This window comes from Mustela lutreola, chromosome 15, assembly GCF_030435805.1.
Source record: "Mustela lutreola isolate mMusLut2 chromosome 15, mMusLut2.pri, whole genome shotgun sequence".
NCBI classification, from domain to species: Eukaryota; Metazoa; Chordata; class Mammalia; order Carnivora; family Mustelidae; genus Mustela; species Mustela lutreola.
In genome coordinates this window covers 3,483,969-3,502,481 of record NC_081304.1, presented here as the reverse complement: position 1 = coordinate 3,502,481, position 18,513 = coordinate 3,483,969, and the positions used below count along the sequence as shown (strand labels likewise).

Below are 18,513 nucleotides of genomic sequence, written 5' to 3'. Positions count from 1 at the left end.
GCTGAATGGTGGGTGAATGGGAAGTGTTCAAGTCTTGCTGGTCCCAGGGAGCTGCCACTAATAAGAATAATAATCCTGTGACACGGTCTTGTACCCCCCTTATAACACATGAAGCAGGCTTCGAGATCCCCCTCCCAGAGATTAGAAAGCAAGGCAAGGCTGTTACATGCCCGCCCAAGGTCATTTGCCAAGAAGCAGCGATCTGTGATCACTGGGATCACAGCTGGCATTCTGCCCTCTACGACTACAAAGCCAGTATACAGTGCCTCAGTGGGGTTAGCAGGGGCTGGCCACGGGCAGGGTCACCGCAGCCCAGCTGCCTGGGTTTGGACCCCAGCTCTGTTCCTGGTTGATTGTGGGATATGGAGCAAGTCACAATATATCCTGTTCAGCAGCAATCTCCACTGAAAAACTGGGGATGATAATAGGACCTAATTCATAGGGTTGCTGGAGAATTAAATAAGTTCGTATGTTTCATTTATTTTTATTTATTTATTTGAGAGAGGGAGCGGGAGAGGGAGAGAGAGAAGCAGACCCCTTGCTGAGCAGAAAGCCTGATGCTAGGCTCAATCTCAGGACCCTGAGATCAGAAGGCAAACAATTAACCCACAAAGCCACGCAAGGCACCGCTGCTCATATGTTTCAAAGGCTTAGACTAGAGCCTGGCACACTAGAAGCACAGCCACGAAAGTCTGAAATGTATAAAACACGCTGGTGCGGGGCACTTTTCCTCTGGGCTTGGGGCCAAGGAGAGGACTGTGGGATGGTGAACCTGTCTTGTTCTTCCTCCACAGGCGGGGTAGACCAAGGCCAACACCATTCTCATGCAGTCCTTGTCTGTTTCCCACGGAGCCCTCCGGAGACCATCAAGAAGGGCCCTTGAGACCCGGCAGCAGAGGTCTGCCTACACCCGGGGCAGGCTGATTCAGTTGTTTTGAGTCCTGACTCCAAGGCTGAGAACACCTGGTTAGCAGTGTTGGTCACAGTTGGGGACCTAGACTGGGGTGACTCACTGTCACGCATCAAGCCCTGGAAAGATAATGCACACCGCCCACCCCGCCCATGGTACCGCGTGTTGCATTTACAGACAGAGCGCAGAATGGGCTGAGCAGTGCATGCGCACAGCAGAGTGTCCATCCTGCCCACGACCAGGAGACCCTCCCGTCCTCTGCGACCACTTCCCCAACCTGTCTCCTGGGGGTCTGCAGCCTCTACTGGGCATCTAACCCTCTCCAGATGTCTGCCTCACCAGCCACAGAGCCCAGCCCGGGAACACCCCCACCCCCGGGGCCTGTCGACTCTGCCTGCATCCAGGCTTCTCCCTTCCTGCACTCAAGAATGAGCGGCTCAGTCCTTAGCCTGGCGTGGGGCACAAGGTCTCTTGCTACAGCTGGGCCCCTTGGCTGACCTTCTCAGTTCCTTCTCTTAGACTGGAGAGGTCTGGCAGTGTGCCTGCCGGCGGGCTGGGCTCTTCTCCTGGGCTCCTCCCCTCCACTCCAGGGCTCTGGCCATAGTCTGGTCAGGGTCCTTGCCGACTTCTCAGCCAAACCCTGGAGTGATGGCCCGAGGAGGCCAGCGGGGAAGCCCCAATGTAGGGCAGGAGTCCACAGCCATTGACTGCCCTCCCCCCCCCCCCCATGGGGCAATGCCAGTCGGTCTCTGAATATCTTCTGGGTGGCTTTCCTGCCATATCTTCTGCTGGCTTTCCCAGCGCTGCCTGCTTTCCCTCCAGCCTCCTTTTCACAGGGATTCTGTAGCAGAAAAGTTACGTGGAGGTCATCTCACCTGCCCCCCCCTCCGGCTTCCAGAAAGAATAGTTTAGGGCAACATCGGGGTTCTCTGAGACTTCAAGCAAAATCCTGCACATTGGGGTTGGCCAGAGGTCTTGCTGGAGTTTCCTCGGCAAGTCTGTGCCCGTTGGGATCACCAGCCCTGAACATCCAAGGCTCCCTCCTGCTGAGAGGTGGGATGATCCTGGCGTCCCCCCCCCCCCCCGCAACCGCCCAAGCTCTCCACAGATGACAGGTGGATCGAGAGCCCTAGGACCATCTCATGGGCCGAGCTGGCCTCATGAACGAGTGGCCAGTGTGGCCCCAGCTGCCTGGAGAGCCTCCACAGCCACTGCTAGATGGTGGGTGCTCTCACGTGCAGATGTTAGCAGTAGTGGAGAGGGGGCTAGGCTTGAAGCCAGGTGATGAGGGTCCAAGTCTGCTTCTACCGCTAATTACCCGTGTGCTTTGTGGCAGGTCTAAACCCCCTCCACACCTTGATTTGCTCTCCGGGAAAATGCAATCCATTTCATTTCCCTTGCATCAGAGGCGAATAGGGAGCGTGGAATGATACCACGTAACAGGATGCATTTTGAGAAACACAGAAATGCCATCTATGCGAACATAAGGTACTAAAAATAAAAGAAACCTGTTTGCGTCCCAAAGTAAAAAACCGTAGATGATTTAATACTCTAACGACTTCCGAAACCCCATCATTTAAAGACAATCTCGTTTTGTACAGCTTCAGGTCAAGTGCCTCGTGGGCTTCCACTAGCGCCTCCTAATCTGGTGGGTTTTGTGAAGAACATAAAAGAGCAGATACAGAGCCTGGTACAGAGTAGGCATTCAGTAAATAATCATTGAGGGAATGGGCAAGAGTGAGTTTTGTTCTTTCTTTCTTTCTTTTTTTTTTTTTTAAGATTTCATTTATTTATTTGACAGAGAGAGAGGCAGGCAGGAGAAGAAGCAGGCTGCCCGTTGAGCAGGGAACCTGACGCAGAATTCCATCCCAGGACCCCAGGATCACGACCTGAGGCGAAACCAGATGCCCAACTGACTGAGCCCCCCCCCCCCCCAGGCATCCCCAGAGTGAGTTTCTTCCTTCTAAGTGTCCACAGTCCAGGTGGGAAGAAGTCCAGGAACCATAACACCATGTGACCAGGTGGTAAACAAGTAGCAATGGCCCCGCAGACGCCTTACAAGGGAAGAGAGGTCTCAAAACTCTCTGAGTCCAAGGAGAGCTTCAGGGAGGAGGCGGGAAAGGAGGCAGCCTGAAAGGAGGGACAGAACTCAGAGAGAGGGAGGGGGAGGGGGCGGGCAGGCCGAGCCTTTGGGTGGGATAACCCCAACAGGCCAGGACATGGGCTCACAAGGGAGCACAGGGGTGGGGAATGCCTGTGGTGGGCAGATGAGGAGGGCACCCTGGTGGAAGGAAGGGTATCTGCCAGCGTGGGGTGCGTGGGGTGGGGAGCTGGTGAGGCCGGGTTTCCACTCAGGTGACAGCATGACAAGCACTGGAATCCAGCTGAGAAGAAAACGTCCAAGGAACCAGTGTGGCCCCTACGGGAGTGGGTCTTGCATGTGATGTCACAAAAGCAGTATTTTTAGACGATGAGTCTGGCGTGGATGTGCCCGATGGGGACATACCAAACTTCTTCAAGTTCCCTAAGGTTTTTTCCCTTTTCCGGGCCATTTCCCTGTTTCGGATCATTAGGATGCCCTGTGTCCCACACCGCCTGCCTGCGGGAGGGGACAACTGCTGTTTTTGCCTTGTCTCACCAGTGGCCCCTCTTCTGGGAAACCAATGTTGGTCATTTCCTCCTGGGCCCCCCCCCCCGCTGTAGGCTGTATAACATTTTATTTTTACACCCACTCCTTTTTAGGATACTTCTTGCTTTTCACGTCTGGTTCCCCTTTCAGACTGTAAGCATCCCGAAGGCTAAATGCTTCTTGGTTGGCATGGATCTCCAGCCCTGGCCACAGCACCCAGAACACAGTTCCTACCAGCCTTGGGTTTGCCCTGGAGTGTCGTTAAGGCAAGGGTCTGGCGCTGCTAATGTACCCTAAAATTCCCAAACCCAGCAGCCCCCCACCACATGACTTTCTGGGACCCCAACCACAAAGAGTGTATTGTGAACAGCATCCCCGCGGTTGGGCAGTACGGCGGCCTCCTGAATCACCAGGTTTTGTATTTCGTGTCTTTAACATGCTGTATGATATAGGTATTACGTAAGGTTTTCTGTTCCAAAGGAAGAGTGGAGATTTGGGGAGCAGGGAGTGAAAGGAAAAACATTTTCTTGGGCACCTGGGTGGCTCAGTGGGTTAAGCACTGGTCCTGATCATGGGGTCCTGGGATGGAGCCCTGTGTTGGGCTCCCCTTCTCCCTCTCCCTCTGCTCCCCTGCACTAGCTCGTGCTCCCGCTGTCTCAAATGAATAAATAAAATCATTTAAAAAAAAAAAAGGAAATACATTTTCTTGTATAATGTACATAACAAACTAGCATTCTGGTTATCTTCTTCCCCTTCTTCTTCTTTTTGTAAGTCTAGCCTTGAGTCCGCCTTTCTCTAAGGCTGGGCCCGGTCTTCACTGCGAGTGGCAGCAGCGACGGGTAAGGAGGAGTGCGTGGAAGTTTCAGCATTCAGAGCCCTAGTTTCTTTTCAGAAGAGAGCCTGGGGCCTCTGGTTCTCTGCGGTGCAGCCTTCCAGACCACTGCTGTTGCTTAAGGCCGCGCTGCAATGCAGAGCACTCAGGAGTGGGAAGTCCAGAGTTCTCCCCGCTTCTGGGAACAGCCCCCATCCCCCTCCCTGCACCAGCTTCCACAGGCAGTCCTCGTGACAGTGGGTCAGGCTCACCCGAGGATTTCACAAATGCCTGGCCTGTTCCCAGCACAGCGCAGCTGTGAGGGCTCAACACCAGGGGCTGGGGGGAGAAGGAGTACCATACTCCTCCCGCATGGGGCCCCCCTGGTCTCAGGCCCAGGGCCCAGGGGCTGGAGCCCAGGAGGAGAGGGAAGGGCTGCACTTGCCTGCGCTTGTCGCTTGCCTGGCGGGGTGCGGGCAGTGAACCCAGGCTTTCCCTCCCAGCTGACTTCCCAGATGGGCTTAGTCAAGGTTCAAGAAGGAAATTCCCCATCCCAGGAAGAGGGGAGGATCCAGGCTTGTCTTCCCCGAAGGCAGCACTGCAGTGGTCTGAGAGTCACCTGGAGTGATGTTGAGTATGCAGCTTCCCGGAAGATCCCCAGGGCTTCTGATTCAGAAGGAGCCCAGCGTGCAGTCTGGAAGTCAGCAATTTCATCCTGTCCCTGGGGGCTGGCTGCAGGTGTTTCCATGCTTCAGGGGGCCTGAGGAGGGTGTGTGTGAAGGGTATTTGGCTGAAGGAGCCCTGGTTTCTCAGCCAGAGGGCGTCCAGCTCCCGTTCTCTTTCTAACGGGCCCCATGACCTTGGAAGAACTGCCCTGGTATTCTGGGCCTCAGTTTCCCCATCTCTGAAATGGGTGCATTCTGCCCTGAGGGTGGGGTGATCAACTAGCCTGGTTTGCTGGACTTTCAGGGTGAACTGGGACAGGGCGGGGCAAACCAGGACAAGCTGGTCAGCCTACCCGAGGGTGGGGCAGGATCGTGGATGTGGGGGCGTACTGGAAATGTGACTTGAAGATGCATCTTTGGGGTCCTGATAGCAATCTGTAATTATTGTATTTATGGATTTACTAGTTCATTGTCACTCCCGGTCAACCTCAGGAGAGAAGGGCAGTCAGGGCCTTGTCTTGTCCCACATTCAATCCCCTGACGCACTGGACGTCGTGTTCAATAGCTGTTGAGTGAGCGAATGAGGGACTGAGGGGCTGGGGGCTGGGGGGCTCCCAGGACGGGATCCCCGAACAGAGAAGGGTGTGCACTGGGGGGCAGGGGGCGGGTGGGCCACCGGAGCCAGGCTGGAGGGAGATTTGGCTCCCCTGGGGGGAGAAAGCTTGATTCACTTCTGGCCGGCAAAGAGTCGGTGCTCTCTGAGCAGCTCCCCTCGGAGGGGTCAGGGACCCCCGGTGACGGAGGGCCGCCTCCCTCCCCCAGGAGCCCCGGGCGCGCTGGCCCACCCTCCCTCCTCCCTCTCCCGCCCCCCCCCCCCCCCAGGGAGGCGCGCCTGGCAGCCACCCCGTCGAATTTCCTGGCACTCGGCTGAGAATAAACAGCGCTCCGCGCCTGTAATCCCGTTGTCACGGCGACCGCGCTCCGCGGGGCGGGGGCGTGGCGGGGGCGTGGCGGGGGCGTGGCCTGCCCTGGGCACGCACGCTCCGCTGGGCGGCGGCGGCGGCGGCGGCTCGGCGGCGGCGGCGGCGGCGCGGGCCGGGGAGGTGCCGCCCGCCGGGCTCGGCGCGGACATTCTTCGCATAGCTCCGCCAGGGCTCCCGCGGCGTCCGGGAAGCGGCTCTTCCTGGCAGAGGCCGGCTTGGGAGCGACGCGCCGGCCCGCACGGCGGCAGCCCGCACGGGAGGGGGCGGGGCGCGGCGCGGGAAGGTGCGTCCCGGGCGGGCTCTTCCCACCCTCGACTTGGGTCTCCCGGATCCGCCCCCTGCACGTGGTCCCCCACCCCCGCGGACTTCTGTCGGTGCTCGGACTCCCTCTGTGACTCTCTCTCCCCGTGTCTGCGCCTGGTACCCTGACGGGGCCCCCGCCCGAACCTCCTTCCTCGTTCCTTAGGCTAGGACCCAGCGTGCAGGCTAATTTTCCATCTCCAGCTCCCCTGGCTGTGGCCTCCTTCTCTCCCTCCCCCCGCAGAGCAGGCCTTAGGTTTCCCGTTCCTGGCTCTAGCTCATCCGGAGGCCTGCCCCAAAACAGCACCACCGGAGAAAGGATAGGGCCTCTTGGGGACGGATTCAGAAGCCAGAAGCAGCATGATAGGGTTGGGTTGCAGGGCCTGGAAGCAGCAAACTCCCCTTTCTGGGGGTCAGGGACCCCCAGCTATGCTCTTCTTAACCCCATTGAGGCGTGGGTGCCTGCTCAGACTTCTTAGCAAATCTGGGAACCAGGCACTCTCCTCTGGCAGCCAGGTGAGAGCCCCCTGCCCTTAGGTCCCTGGGAGAGAGTGGGCTCTGTCCCCAACAGGACTGAGAAGTACAGAAAGATTTTTGCAACAGGAGGGCAGGATGAGGAGGAAACACGGGAAGGAACACTGGGGGGCAGAGGGATGTAAGGGGGAGATTCTTGCCTTGGTGTTGCCACTATCTTGCTGTGTGAATGTAAGCAAATTGCTTTCCTTCCCTGGGACTCTGCTTCTTTGTCTGCAAAAGTAGAAGGCTGGTCTAGTTTGTGGTCTGAAAACAGAGAGACAAATAAAAATGTGGGAAGAAGGATGGGAAGCAGGCATCCAGGGAAAGGAGTCTGGGGTCTTCCTGCCTCTGAGTTTAACGTCGGGGGTGGCCGGGACAAGGGCTCTCTCCTGGGGCAGAGAAGATCAAGCCCTTTCCATCAGTGCCCTGCGAATGCTGGGCATCCTTACTCAACGGCCTTCTGGGCCAAGGACTGGGACTTAGTGTGCTCTAGGTTCCAAGGTTCCAGGGAGTCTGTCCTTCCAGCAGCTGTGCAGCTCTCTGCTGAAGGCCGATGGTGGCTGGCTGGCTGGCAGACCCCTGCTCAGGGAAGAGGCTGCCTGGAGCTTCCCAGGCGCCACTGGGTCCTCTCACCTGACTTTGTGCTCTGGGAAGATGAGCTTACCTGGGTCTGCAGTCCCATTTCCAGAAGCAGTGGTCTCTCTGAAGTGGTTCCTACATGCTCTGTCCACTCAGTAGTCTCATGCCTAGCCTGGTCCTTTCTTGTCACTTTCCATCATCTCCCCCCAAAGTCTAGGAAATGGGAAAGAAACATGAGTTTATTTGCTCCTGGTTGCCTTTTGGACACAGATTCCTGGAGCAGCTTATGGCAGGGGGGTGGCGGTGGGGAAGTAGGGGGTTGGGGGGTGAGGCCTCCTGCGTTTGTTTCAGGCATCTGAGGTTTGAGGGAAGTCCTGGGGGCCCCTGACTTGGGGATAACACTCATCTCTGCAGCTGTCAGGTTTGGGGTTTGGGGGGGAGGAAGCAGGGAAGAAAAATGTCACAGAAAAAGTATTTCTTTTTTTTTTTTTATTTTTGAGCACAACTGTAATGCTGGAAACCCCAGAGTGGGGGTCCTCACCTGTTGACTTTGTGGGGAGATGTGCAGAGGGGCAGCCCTGGGCACATACTTAGTGCTTAGGGAGGCAGAGAGAGTTCATGGGCGTTGGAAACCAGATGCTCCCAGGTTCTAGTTTTGTGTCTTCTCCCACATTCCCAAGTGGTGTGTCTGTGGGCAGGTTGCTTAACCTCCCTGAACCTAAGTGGCTGCCCCCCTCCCCGGGGGACAAATATTTACTGAGCACTGTTCTAGGCATCAGAATTGACCAGCGTAAGCCCCCAGCTCCAATGCTCCCTCGTGTCTAAGAATATGGCAGTGCTCACACCTGCCTTGTGGGGCTGGGAAGGTTCGCGGGATAGCTTCTAAGTGCCCAAAGGGTGGGAGCGACTAAAAATAGGCAAATAGGTGCTGTCACCAGGAGGCCTGTGACTGGCCACCGCTCAGGAGGGGTGTCCCAGGAATGGAGGGAAGCTGGAGGCGCTGGGAGGCAGTGCCCCTGGGGATCACCCTTCCCCCCACCTCCCATGAACCGGGCTGTGCTGAGGTCACAGGTCACCGCCAGGACCCTGGGAGTCTGGGCTTTCTCGGAACACCTCCTTGCCAAGCAGCAGAGCGCCTCTAATAGCCTGGAGTCTCTAAAAGCTTTGACCACAGCTCAGCTTACTCCCTGCAAACCCTTTGAAGGGCTTCCTTCGAACTTGCTTTGCATATTCTGGTCAGATCTGAATCAGACTGGCAGGAATTACCCCTCTCGGTAAAGCCGGGGTGGCTGCTTCGGCTTGTCAGTGACGTAGTGAAGCCGAGCTGTCTCCACGGCAAGGAGGCGCCCGGACAGCCAGGGGGAGCCTTCACCTCTGTGGCTCCCCCCACCCCACCCCTGGGAGGCGGGGTGGGGGAGGTGGGGAGACAAACCAAGGCAGGAAAGGGGCCGGGAGGAAAAGGCTTCAGTCAGTTTTCATTAAAAAATAGTGCTCTTTATTATAAATTACTGAAATGTTTCTTTTTTGAGTATAAATATAAATATGTGCAAAGTTTGACTTCCACTGGTATCTTGTTGAGTTCTTCAAGCATCTCCTAACAGCCTCGAAGGCCTGGGTGGGGGAGGGGAGAGGGCTGGAGGTGGGATCTTTATAAAAGACAGAGTGATTGAGGCAGATTGTAAACATTATTAAAACAAACAAACAAAAAGACCAGGAAAAAGAAAAAAAAAAACCTAAACCAAACACCCCAACACACAGCTGCCCCAGCCAGCCCAACACCTGACACAGAAAACTTTGTGTTTGTTTCATTTTTCCCCAAAAAGAACAGTTCCAGGTTAATTCCATCGCTGCTACATTCCTGTTAAAATTTTCACTGATCAGTGCTATTACAGAGCTGGAGCGGCGGGGGTGGCGGGGCCCCAGTCTCTCCCTGACTTCCTGCCTGTGCCCTTCCCCCAGGGGAGGAGGGCCGTGGGACCTGGTGGCTCTGCCCTGCCAGAGCCCGGGCACCGGGAGGCACCTGTGACTGGCCACTACCGAATGGGCTCGCATTCTTCCAGTGTGGGGGCTGGAAGGCGTGGATTCCTCACCCCCCCTTCCACCTCCGCCCACCCCTCCCCCCACGCGGAGCGGCCGGCCCCGAGGATCCCTTGGCCTCTGTCGGGATTGGCTGAGTGTGTGGCTTCTTGTGTGCCAGTCCCTATCCATGGGACAGGGAGCATTTAAGGCAAATCTCCTAGCCAGACAGTCAGGAGGCACAAACTAGAATCCCTCATCTTCTCTGTCCGGAATCTGGGGTCAAAGATGGCTCATCTCCATCTTCGACCTGCCCCAGGTGCCAGATGATAGAGCAGGGGTGGGGAAGAGTCATTGACCTGCCCACCCCTTCCCCTCCCAGTGCCACTTCCCCCTTAAAACGGGGGAAGGGCCCTGGGGTCCCGGGCACTAACTAGATGGACTCTGCGACCTGTTTCTGGTGGCTGTCCCAGAGACGGGGACAGAACGGACCCCTTCAGGTCACCGCTTGCTCTCATCGCCCAAAGCCATGGGAGGGGCATGCAGTCGCCCTCCTCACCTGGGGGTGGGCAGTGGGAGCGGCCAACGCCATGGCCAGCCTGCAGCCCTGGGGCCCTGGGCGCCCTCTCACGCACCCTTTTCCAGGCCAGAGACCTGCTCGGGTTTAAAGCTACCTTTTAAACCAAATCAAAGAGCAAACAAGTTCCGTTGGAAAGTTTGAAGACTCCCCGGCAGTTCTCACTAGTTCAACACTCCCGCAGTGTCCCCTGTTTGGAAATGCAGGGGGAGTCGAGGAAGCGAAGAGCTGAGAAGAGAATCCACGGCTACCGTCGCGGTCCCCATCGGGCCAGCGGGCTCCTCCGGAGTAGCTGGAGTGGGGGCGGGGCGCTCAGGTGGCACTCCCCCTTCCCTCAAACACATTCCAGGTCCCGCCTGCCCCATTCTGCAGGGGGGAGGGCCGAAGGGAGGGGCCAGTCCGCCCCTCCGCTGGCTGGCCCAGAGCTGCAGGGCTCTCCTGGCCGGATTCTTGTGCTTGTGCCATGTGCCACGGAGGAGAAGGGACCCAGGCTCCTCGCCCCGACCCCTGTCCTTTGCTCTTTAAAGCGGGGCATCGTACTGGTCCAGGAATTCCCGAATGGGCCCAGGCAGCTGGGTGACTTTCTCATAGGAGTCCAGGTGGCCATTGACGGTCTTCCGACAGAGATGCTGGAGAGTGGCCACGTTGGAGGAGAGGGGCCGGCTCAACACCAGGGGGATCTTCTCGCCCCCCGAGTAGATGTAATAGGCTCTCCTGGGGGGATTCCCAGGGAGCGGCTGGGATGTCGGCTGCTCTGGCACCTCGGAGGAGGGCTCGGTCGGTGGCGAGGGGAAGGAGGGGGCGCCGGGGGGCGGCATGTAGTGATGCACCAGCTTGAGCACGCAGTCGAAGCGGGGCACCGGCTGCGTGCTCCGGGGGTCGCTCTGCAGCGAGAAGCTGCCCCCCTCGCACTGGATGCGCAGGTTCTTGGTCCCCGACTGGGTCTTGACGCTGAGCGTGAAGAAGTGGCGCTGGTCCGAGCTGTCGCGGATGAGGAAGGTGCCGGCGGGCTCGGCGCTGAGCAGCAGGTTCGCCTCGCCGCCCGTCACGGCGCTCCAGTAGAAGCCGCTCTCCTGAAGCTTGCGGACTGCGTTCACCACCAGCTGGTACTCGCTCTTGGAGCTGAAGGTCTTGAGGCGCAGGCTGGTGTCCAGGGGGCGGCTCATCCCGGCGGCGGGAAACTTGCTGTGGGTGACCATGGCGCACGGAGCCAGCGTGGATCTGCGCGGCGGCGGCTGCAGCTGCTCGGCGGCCTCCGCACAGCGGCCGCTACCGCATCCCGGGGGGCTGTGGGGAGGAAGGGGCGCGCCGCGTGAGTGCCCGGAACCCTCCAGCGCGCCCTGTCCGCCCCGGCTCCCCAGCCTCCGCCGAGCGGCCGGGGCACCCCCGGCCCGGAGGGCCTCCCTCCTGAGCCCTTCCTCCCACCCGGGCACCCCGCGGAGCCCGCCCAGCCCCAGCCCCCCGCCCCCGCCCCCGCCCCCGCCGGCGGGGTGGCCCCACGCAGCCCCCTCCCCGGCGCGCACTGGGAGAACGCCGAGTGGGAAACTCGGGCGCGGAAGTTGGGTCTCCGGGAGCATGGCCGTGGAGGGGAGCGGGAGAAGGGCCCCCGGGACGCTCTGGGCGCCGCTCAGTCCGGTGGCCCCGGGCGGCGGGGTCGGAGAGAGAAATCTGAGGCATTGGGGGGGTAGGGTGGGGAAGGGACAGGAGAAGCCCGAGGGCCCAGCCTGGGTCTTCCGGGAACCTGGGATCTCCGGCTTCCATCCGCTCTGGCCCCTACCTCGTCCCCTCCCTGCCGGGAATGACCAGGGAAGGGGAGGGGAAACCGGGAAAAGCTCCCGAGACTAGCTGGTCCCCCCCCCCCCCACCGCGAACCCCCGCTCCCGCCCCGCTCCACGCCGCGCCCCTCCTTCCTACCTCGTCCCAAAACGAAGTCTCCGGCCTCGGGGCTGCGCCTCCTACGGTCCCCAAGGCGAGGCGGCGGCGGCCAGCGGTGGCCCGCGCTGCGCCCAGATGTTGGCGGCCGTGAAGTCCACAAAGGGCCTCGCGCGCGCGTCCTTCGGGCTTCGCTGGGGCGCCCGCCCTGCCCCCTGCGCGTCCCCGGGCCGGCCGGCGGGGACGAGGCGAGGGGCCGCGGCGGGAGCTGGGCCGGAGCGGCGGGGCAGGCGGCGGCGGCGGCGCGGGAGTGCGAGTCGGAGCCGCCGCCGAGGCCGCGCTCGCGGGTATATACGCGGCCGCCGCGCCCCGCCCCCCCGATTCCTGGAACTGCGCGGCCGGCCTTCTTGTAATGTTTAGTCACTACTCGCAGCAATGAAAGGCTGCGCGGAGGGCGAAGGAGGGGCCGCGGGCGGCCGAGGGCGGGCCGCGAGCGGGACCAGGACCGGCCGAGACGCGCGCACAGACAAAGCGCGGCGCGAGGCGGCCCCGGAGGCCGGCGGGCGCGGCGCCAGCCCCGGCGGCGCGTTCCTGGCAGCGGCCCCTCCCCCCGCGCGCTCCGCCCCCAACTTCTCATTCACACTTTCCCCCTCCCTTCTAAGAAGGCCGGTTTCTGGCAGAGGCGGGGGCCCCCGCTCCGGGAGCGCGCGGGCAGTTCCAGGAGGCCGGGCGGGAGAGGCTCCCGGCTCCCCTTCCCTTTTTCTCAGACCTCGCGGGGACACCCCCTCGCCCCCACCCGAGCCCGCCCGAGGTCCCGATCGCGGCCCCAGGAGGGCCGGGCCTGCCGCGAGGGAAGTGGGGACACTCCGAAGCCGGTCGGCGACACTGGGGCCGGACCCGGGAGCTGGAGCGGGGGTGGGGGTGGGGGCCCGGGGTCATATCCCCGAAGCGCAGCCGGGAGTCCCGGGGATGGAGGGGACGCAGCCTGCGTGGCGGCTGTCCGGCTTCAGCCCCTCGGCCCCCTGCCAGGTTCTTTGGCGACGCGGACAGGAGTGCCGCCTCCCGCCGCCGGAAAACCAGAGACCCGCAGACAAGAACCGCTCTCACACGTCTGGGTCTCCAAACTTTCGGGGGTGCGGTGTGGGTCTGGCCAGGTGCTCCCTCCGGGCGGGACTGGCCCCGGGGCAAGCACCCGCCCCACCCCGCGCCCCGCGTCCGCTAGAGGGCGCCCCGGGGTCTCCTGGGGAGTGGAGTTCGGAGCTGCTCCTCCCAGGCGGGGGAATGGAAACTGGAGGGGGCGGTAGGGAGGCTGGCTCCGGAGCTGGGGCGGGGGGACCTCCCGGGGGACCCAGGAGAGTTCTCCTCGCAGCTGGAATGAGACCTGGGCTTCAAGGTCCAGCAGCCGAGGATTTCCAGAAAACAGCTTTTCAGTTCAGCCCACTTCCGGATGGCCCAGAGCCGCCAAGAATGTGCCCCGCCCTCCCTACCTCGAGTGTGGGGGTCTGGGCCGGGGGTTGGGGGGCGGTGAGGAGGTGCGCGGCGTGAATGATGGATTTGCTCTTGGTCCGGCCGGCATGGATGTGGGTGGCTTGGGCTAACCACGGCCAGCCTGATGAAGGCTGGGAAGTTTTGCAATCGGTCCCCAAGCAGGCAGTGGGGACAGACCCCTGAGGACCAGATTAAATTCCACTGAAATCGTCACCTCTCGGTACACGGGATGCCGGAGGCTTTGGGCTGTGCCCTCTTGCCAGATGCCACCCTGATGAAGAAAATGAGATGGAAAGGAAGGGAGAGAGGCTGACAACAGGCATCGCGGGAGTCTAGCCCACGGAGGCCTGGCTCCTTTGGCTCTCTGGGAGCGGGCCTGTCCATCGCCTCCTTCCCTCGCCTGTCCGGACTCCGTGAGATTTGGGCAGGACACTTAGCTCTCTCTCTGGGACTCCGTTTGCCATGTGTAAAATAATCACAGTAGCCTCTTCCCATCGGAGAGCTGAGATCACAGAGCTAGAAGAGATTGTGCAGGCGGGAGTGTGCTAGAAACGGGAGGGAGGGATAGGGTCTCCTTCTTCCTCAGCTTCTGTTAGGCGCCAGAGTAAGGACGAACCCTTCTTGTTATTTTTAGTCACTTCCACAGAGAGGGAAATGGATTTGTTCAAGCATTTTTCAAATACTGGGCTCTGTGTACCAGGCATTATGCTACCTATTGATATATAATGATGAATAAGACCAGGTCTTTGCCCTCAAGATGCTTTCGGGCTAATGAAATGGATCCCCCTCTCCCGAATCAGGAGTCTGTTCTTTCTCTTGTCCAGGAGAAGGACCAGAGGAGGCTGCGCCATGACCATACACTTCTGTCCTGAGCCCGTGGAGGACAAGAAGACTCATAAGAAAGAGCCCTCGAGTTAATGGGATGAGAAAGTGCTTTGTAAATTATAATGCTCTGACACAAGTCAGGTTCATTCATCCAGTCCACAAACCTTCATTGAGTGCCTGCCGTTGCCAGGCACCGAGCAAAGTGCTGGGCAGACAGAAGCACTGGGTGAATCCTGCAAGGAGACAGGCGAGGCAAGAGACAACCCCCCCCCCGCCCTGCCCCTGCAGTGAGGACACGGGGAAAAAGGGGAGATTGTGACGATGACCCTAGGATACTCTAAGAGTTCATTTGTAGGGAGGGGATGTTGGAGGGGGAAAGATAAGGAGAAGGAAACAGCTCTGGAACTCTGGGAATTCCAGTCTAGTTGGAGGCACTCATGCCTCTGAAGCAAGAACATGGTCCCCAAATGAGCCTGTGCTCTGCGGAGGACCCACAGCAAAGGCTGCATGTCTGCCGGCAAGCTGGGAGTGGGGGAAGGGCTGAAAGGGGCTGTGGGGGCAAGCGGTGGTTGTGGGGGCTATGCCCTCCTTACATACTGATTCTGGAGACTGAACTCCTGTCTAGACTCCACTAGCCAGTAGCTGTATGACTTCTGGTAATTTACTTCCCCAGGCATGCCTCAGTTTCCTGATTTGTAAAATGGGCTGATAATAGTAGCTACCTCACCTGGTTGTTGTAAGGATTAAATGAGCTAATGTGTGCAAATGCTTAGAATGGTACCTTGAACATGTAAAATGCTCAGTGCACGTTGGCTACTTTTTTTTAAAGCACTGGGGTGTCTGGACAGAGGAGGCATGGCGGCAGCCCAGGCTGCTGGGGGATGGGTGTGGCCAGGAATGTCTTTCTGTTTTGGAGAGCTGTGTTATCTCCTGTGTAAGACACATTCCATGAAGCCACTTGTCTTCAAACGGATTAGCCAACTACCAAGTTTCCCTTCAGCTTTCTAATATCTCCAGGTTTCCAATGCCTTGGGATGATCCAGACTCAGCCAGTGTGTGTCTAAGGCCACCATCAGTGGCCACCACCCCACTGACCTCTCATGGATCCCTAGGCTGTCTCCAGAATGTTCCCCAGGCCTGGATCTTTGCATGTTCATTTCCTTCCGGGTGGAACTGCCTTCTACACTTTGGCTGGTTTCTACTTTTCCTTTAAGACTTGGCAGAGACTCAGTCCAAACTTCCAGGGGAGTTCTTTTCACATTGACCAACATGCCCTGTGAGTGAGAATGAGTGAGAACCTTGAAGAACCAGACTGTGGTCGGTTTTCTCAAACTTGGTACATTGAAAGTGCTCGATGAATCTTTTTTTTTTTTTTTTTAAGATTTATTTATTTATTATTTTAGAGGACGGAAGAGCAGAGGGAGAGAGAATCTCAATCAGACTCCCCACTGAGCACAGGGCCCCATCCAGGGCTCTATAATATGACCTGAGCCAAAACCAAGTGTTCGATGCTTAACCAACCAGGCAACCCAGGCACCCCTCCATGAATCCTTTTTTTTTTTTTTTTTTTTTTAAAGATTTTATTTATTTGACACAGAGAGAGAGAGATCACAATTAGGCAGAGAGGCAGGCAGAGAGAGAGGAGGAAGCAGGTTCACTGCCGAGCAGAGAGCCCAATGCGGGGCTCCATCCCAGCACCCTGAGACCATGACCCAAGCCGAAGGCAGAGGCTTAACCCACTGAGCCACCCAGGTGCTCCACCCCCTCCATGAATCTTTAAGAGATTGTTTTGATTCCTGTTTTCCATCATTTTCAGATGCCACTGACTGCTTATTTCTAGAGTCGCTTTTGGTTTCTTCCTGCAGGACTTGGGAGCATCTGGAAGCTTCTGGAAGCATCTGGAAGTCCCACGTGCCTTCGGTGGGGACTAATAAGCCCATTAATTTAAAGTTAGAGTGAGGACTCCAACTTTGCTGGAAAAGTGGGAAAGGAGGCACTGGGCCAGTACAAGGGCACACCCCAGGAGACCCTCTTCCAGGCAAGAGAGATACCCGAAGCAGAGCCATCCCGCGGCCTTGTTGTCCTCCCTCCCCCTGCCCACCCGGCCTGCTGGGGGCTCCCTGGAGAAGAGCTCATCCACAGTCTGGCCCCTCTGCCCCACCCGCTGTCTTCCTGGCTTTGGGATTTAGGAGACTCCTGCCTTCTAATCTCTTCCTTTGCAGAATTTCTATGAAGTCAGGATCCCATTTCCAGGCAAAGGTGCTTGGTCATAAAGATAATACAGATTCACTCAAGAGAGAGGGGAAGTACACAGTGGTTTCAGCTGCCTGTAGGGCCCCACTTACTCATGGTGAGTGACCGACGATGAGTTCTTCCCCAAACCTCGTAGATGGGAACTCTGGCGCCTGTGGGGTGGTCGTGGGAAGTGATGTCCCGGCCTGGCGAACACAAGGTCCCCTACTGGCCTAGACGCTCTCCTTGTCTTCTGGCCAGCCTGGGGGCGGGCTGTAAGGTTGCCATTGTTCAGAGGCATGGGTTAGGAGACTGGCCTCAGACCACAGGCTTGCTCAACACCAGGCCCTCGGCCTCTCTCTGTCTTTGACCGGTGGGTTTCCTGTGGCACAAGAGGGCAACCTGGGTTGGCCTACCCCGTGGCTTTGTCTTGCTTATTCCACATTGACGGTGCACAGGTTAGTTGACTAGGCCTGGGGATGGGAAAGAATCTGGTTCCTTCCCTCTGCAGCTTCTAGTCTAGCGCCGGTACTTAAGAGGGGCGCAAGGCAGTAAGGCTTCTCCTCTTCTTGCCTCCCCGCCCCCCACTGCCACTTTTCCACCTAATTTGAAGAGGATGTGGGGGGCCTGTCTCATCAGACCTCTAGGAAGCCAGGTCCCCTGCTGTGGCCTGATGCATCTTGTTCCCTGCCTAGCGCAGCCCCTGTGGTCCTTGCTGGAGGAGGGTTAGGGCAGACGGGGCCTTCCGGTGTAAGGGGGAAAGGTCGAGGGAATCTCACCACAGGTGGACCCTGCTCTCTTCTCCCCGCTGCCTCTGACAATCCCCAGAGGCAGGCCAGGGAACCCAAGACAATGGCCTGTGGCATGTGTTCCTCCTGGGAGGGGCAACAGCGCTACTGAAAAGGTTTGCGGCTCTCAGGGCTGGAGCCGAGGAGGAGTTCTTTCAAGCCTGACATTCCAGGCCCAGCTGGCCTCTGGCATTTCCCAGAAAAAGTGCCGAGGGAGGGGAAAGAAAACACTTCGCCAACCCACCCGCCCACTCACCCACCCTGCCTTTTCAGATTCCTTGTTCCCTCCGGGGCTTGGGCTGGGCCAGAACTCCAACCCCTGCCCCGGGGGGGTCCATTCTTCCCCCCCTACAGAGGGTCCGTGGGACGGTGGTGGGTCAGTGGGGGAGACTTTAGGAGGTCGCAGAGGGTCTGAAGGGTGTGGGGTGCCTCTTGTGGGGAGGGAAGTTTCTTCCCACAGCTCTGCGAGGAATCCACAGCTGTTCCAAGTTCTGAGTTGGGGGCAGAGAGCGGGGCAGTTAGCTTCCAGCCGACTGTCTCTCTTGACCCCAAACCAACAAACCCTGCTCCGTCTGGGGCTGGGGTGGGACTCGCCTCCACTGGCCCTGCAGCAGCCTCTGTGCCCGCGCCCGCACTCAGGAACAGACACCCAGGCAGCGAGCAGTTCTGGGAAGAGGCCGTGGTGAACCATCTGGGCTGCAATGCAAGTGAGGCCTGGCCCAGCGCCCAGAGCTAAAGTGGCAGTGCCCAGGAGAAGGAGAGCCTGGTGAGGGGGGTGAGGAGTGAGGCTGGCTCCCGGGAGCTGTCCCTGGGCCCCAGATGCCCAAGAGCTGGTGGAGGACCCCTGGGTGCAAGGCCTACAGTAAACCAGGTGCCTACCCCCCCTCCCCCTACCTGGAGCAAGGCAGCTGGGTGGGAGCCCCTGACCCATGGGGTTCTGGGGTCAAGCATTGCTCACCAACTCACTTGCATATGCGTGGAGCATCTGAATTGAGAGCTCACGGCCTGTCCTAGGCTCCCTGCAGTAGCCAGATCTCCATGGGGACCTCCAGAATGCCCCATCCAGGGGTAGGACAGCATTAGAAAGGTCCTTGGCTCCCCCACATTGTGAAGCATGCACTGGAAGCCACTTTGTCAGGCACGGAATCTTGGGCCAGTTCAAAGGAGAAATGATACACCCTCCCTCTGGCTCCCAAGGTCTGGAACCAGCCACAGGGGCAGAGAAGTGTGTCGGAAGGAGTGGGAGGTGGGGTATATCAGGGACGGGGTGAGGTTGAAAGCATGACGTCATTCCTTCCCACTTCTCCCTTTGCTCATGCTGC

The 18,513-nt window shown here is 58.9% G+C and overlaps 1 protein-coding gene and 1 long non-coding RNA gene across 2 annotated transcripts; both read right to left on the bottom strand.

The window, feature by feature from the left end:
- Positions 1 to 2,435: 2,435 nt before the first annotated feature.
- Positions 2,436 to 5,865, bottom strand: LOC131816798 (uncharacterized). The gene is made up of 2 exons (XR_009348187.1): positions 5,369 to 5,865; positions 2,436 to 5,110 (listed from the first exon to the last, which is right to left on the bottom strand). It is a non-coding gene; the product is annotated as an uncharacterized LOC131816798 (long non-coding RNA).
- A 3,000-nt stretch (positions 5,866 to 8,865) lies between these two features.
- SOCS3 (suppressor of cytokine signaling 3) lies at positions 8,866 to 12,186 on the bottom strand. The gene is made up of 2 exons (XM_059149182.1): positions 11,901 to 12,186; positions 8,866 to 11,273 (listed from the first exon to the last, which is right to left on the bottom strand). The coding sequence occupies exon 2, from the start codon at positions 11,183 to 11,185 to the stop codon at positions 10,508 to 10,510; it is 678 nt and encodes a 225-aa protein (XP_059005165.1). The 5' UTR covers positions 11,186 to 11,273; positions 11,901 to 12,186; the 3' UTR covers positions 8,866 to 10,507.
- Between the last annotated feature and the right edge of the window lie 6,327 nt (positions 12,187 to 18,513).

Bases quoted from the DNA above. Each gene is read 5' to 3' on its own strand.
- SOCS3 (XM_059149182.1), bottom strand. From the start codon at position 11,185: ATGGTCACCCACAGCAAGTTTCCCGCCGCCGGGATGAGCCGCCCCCTG.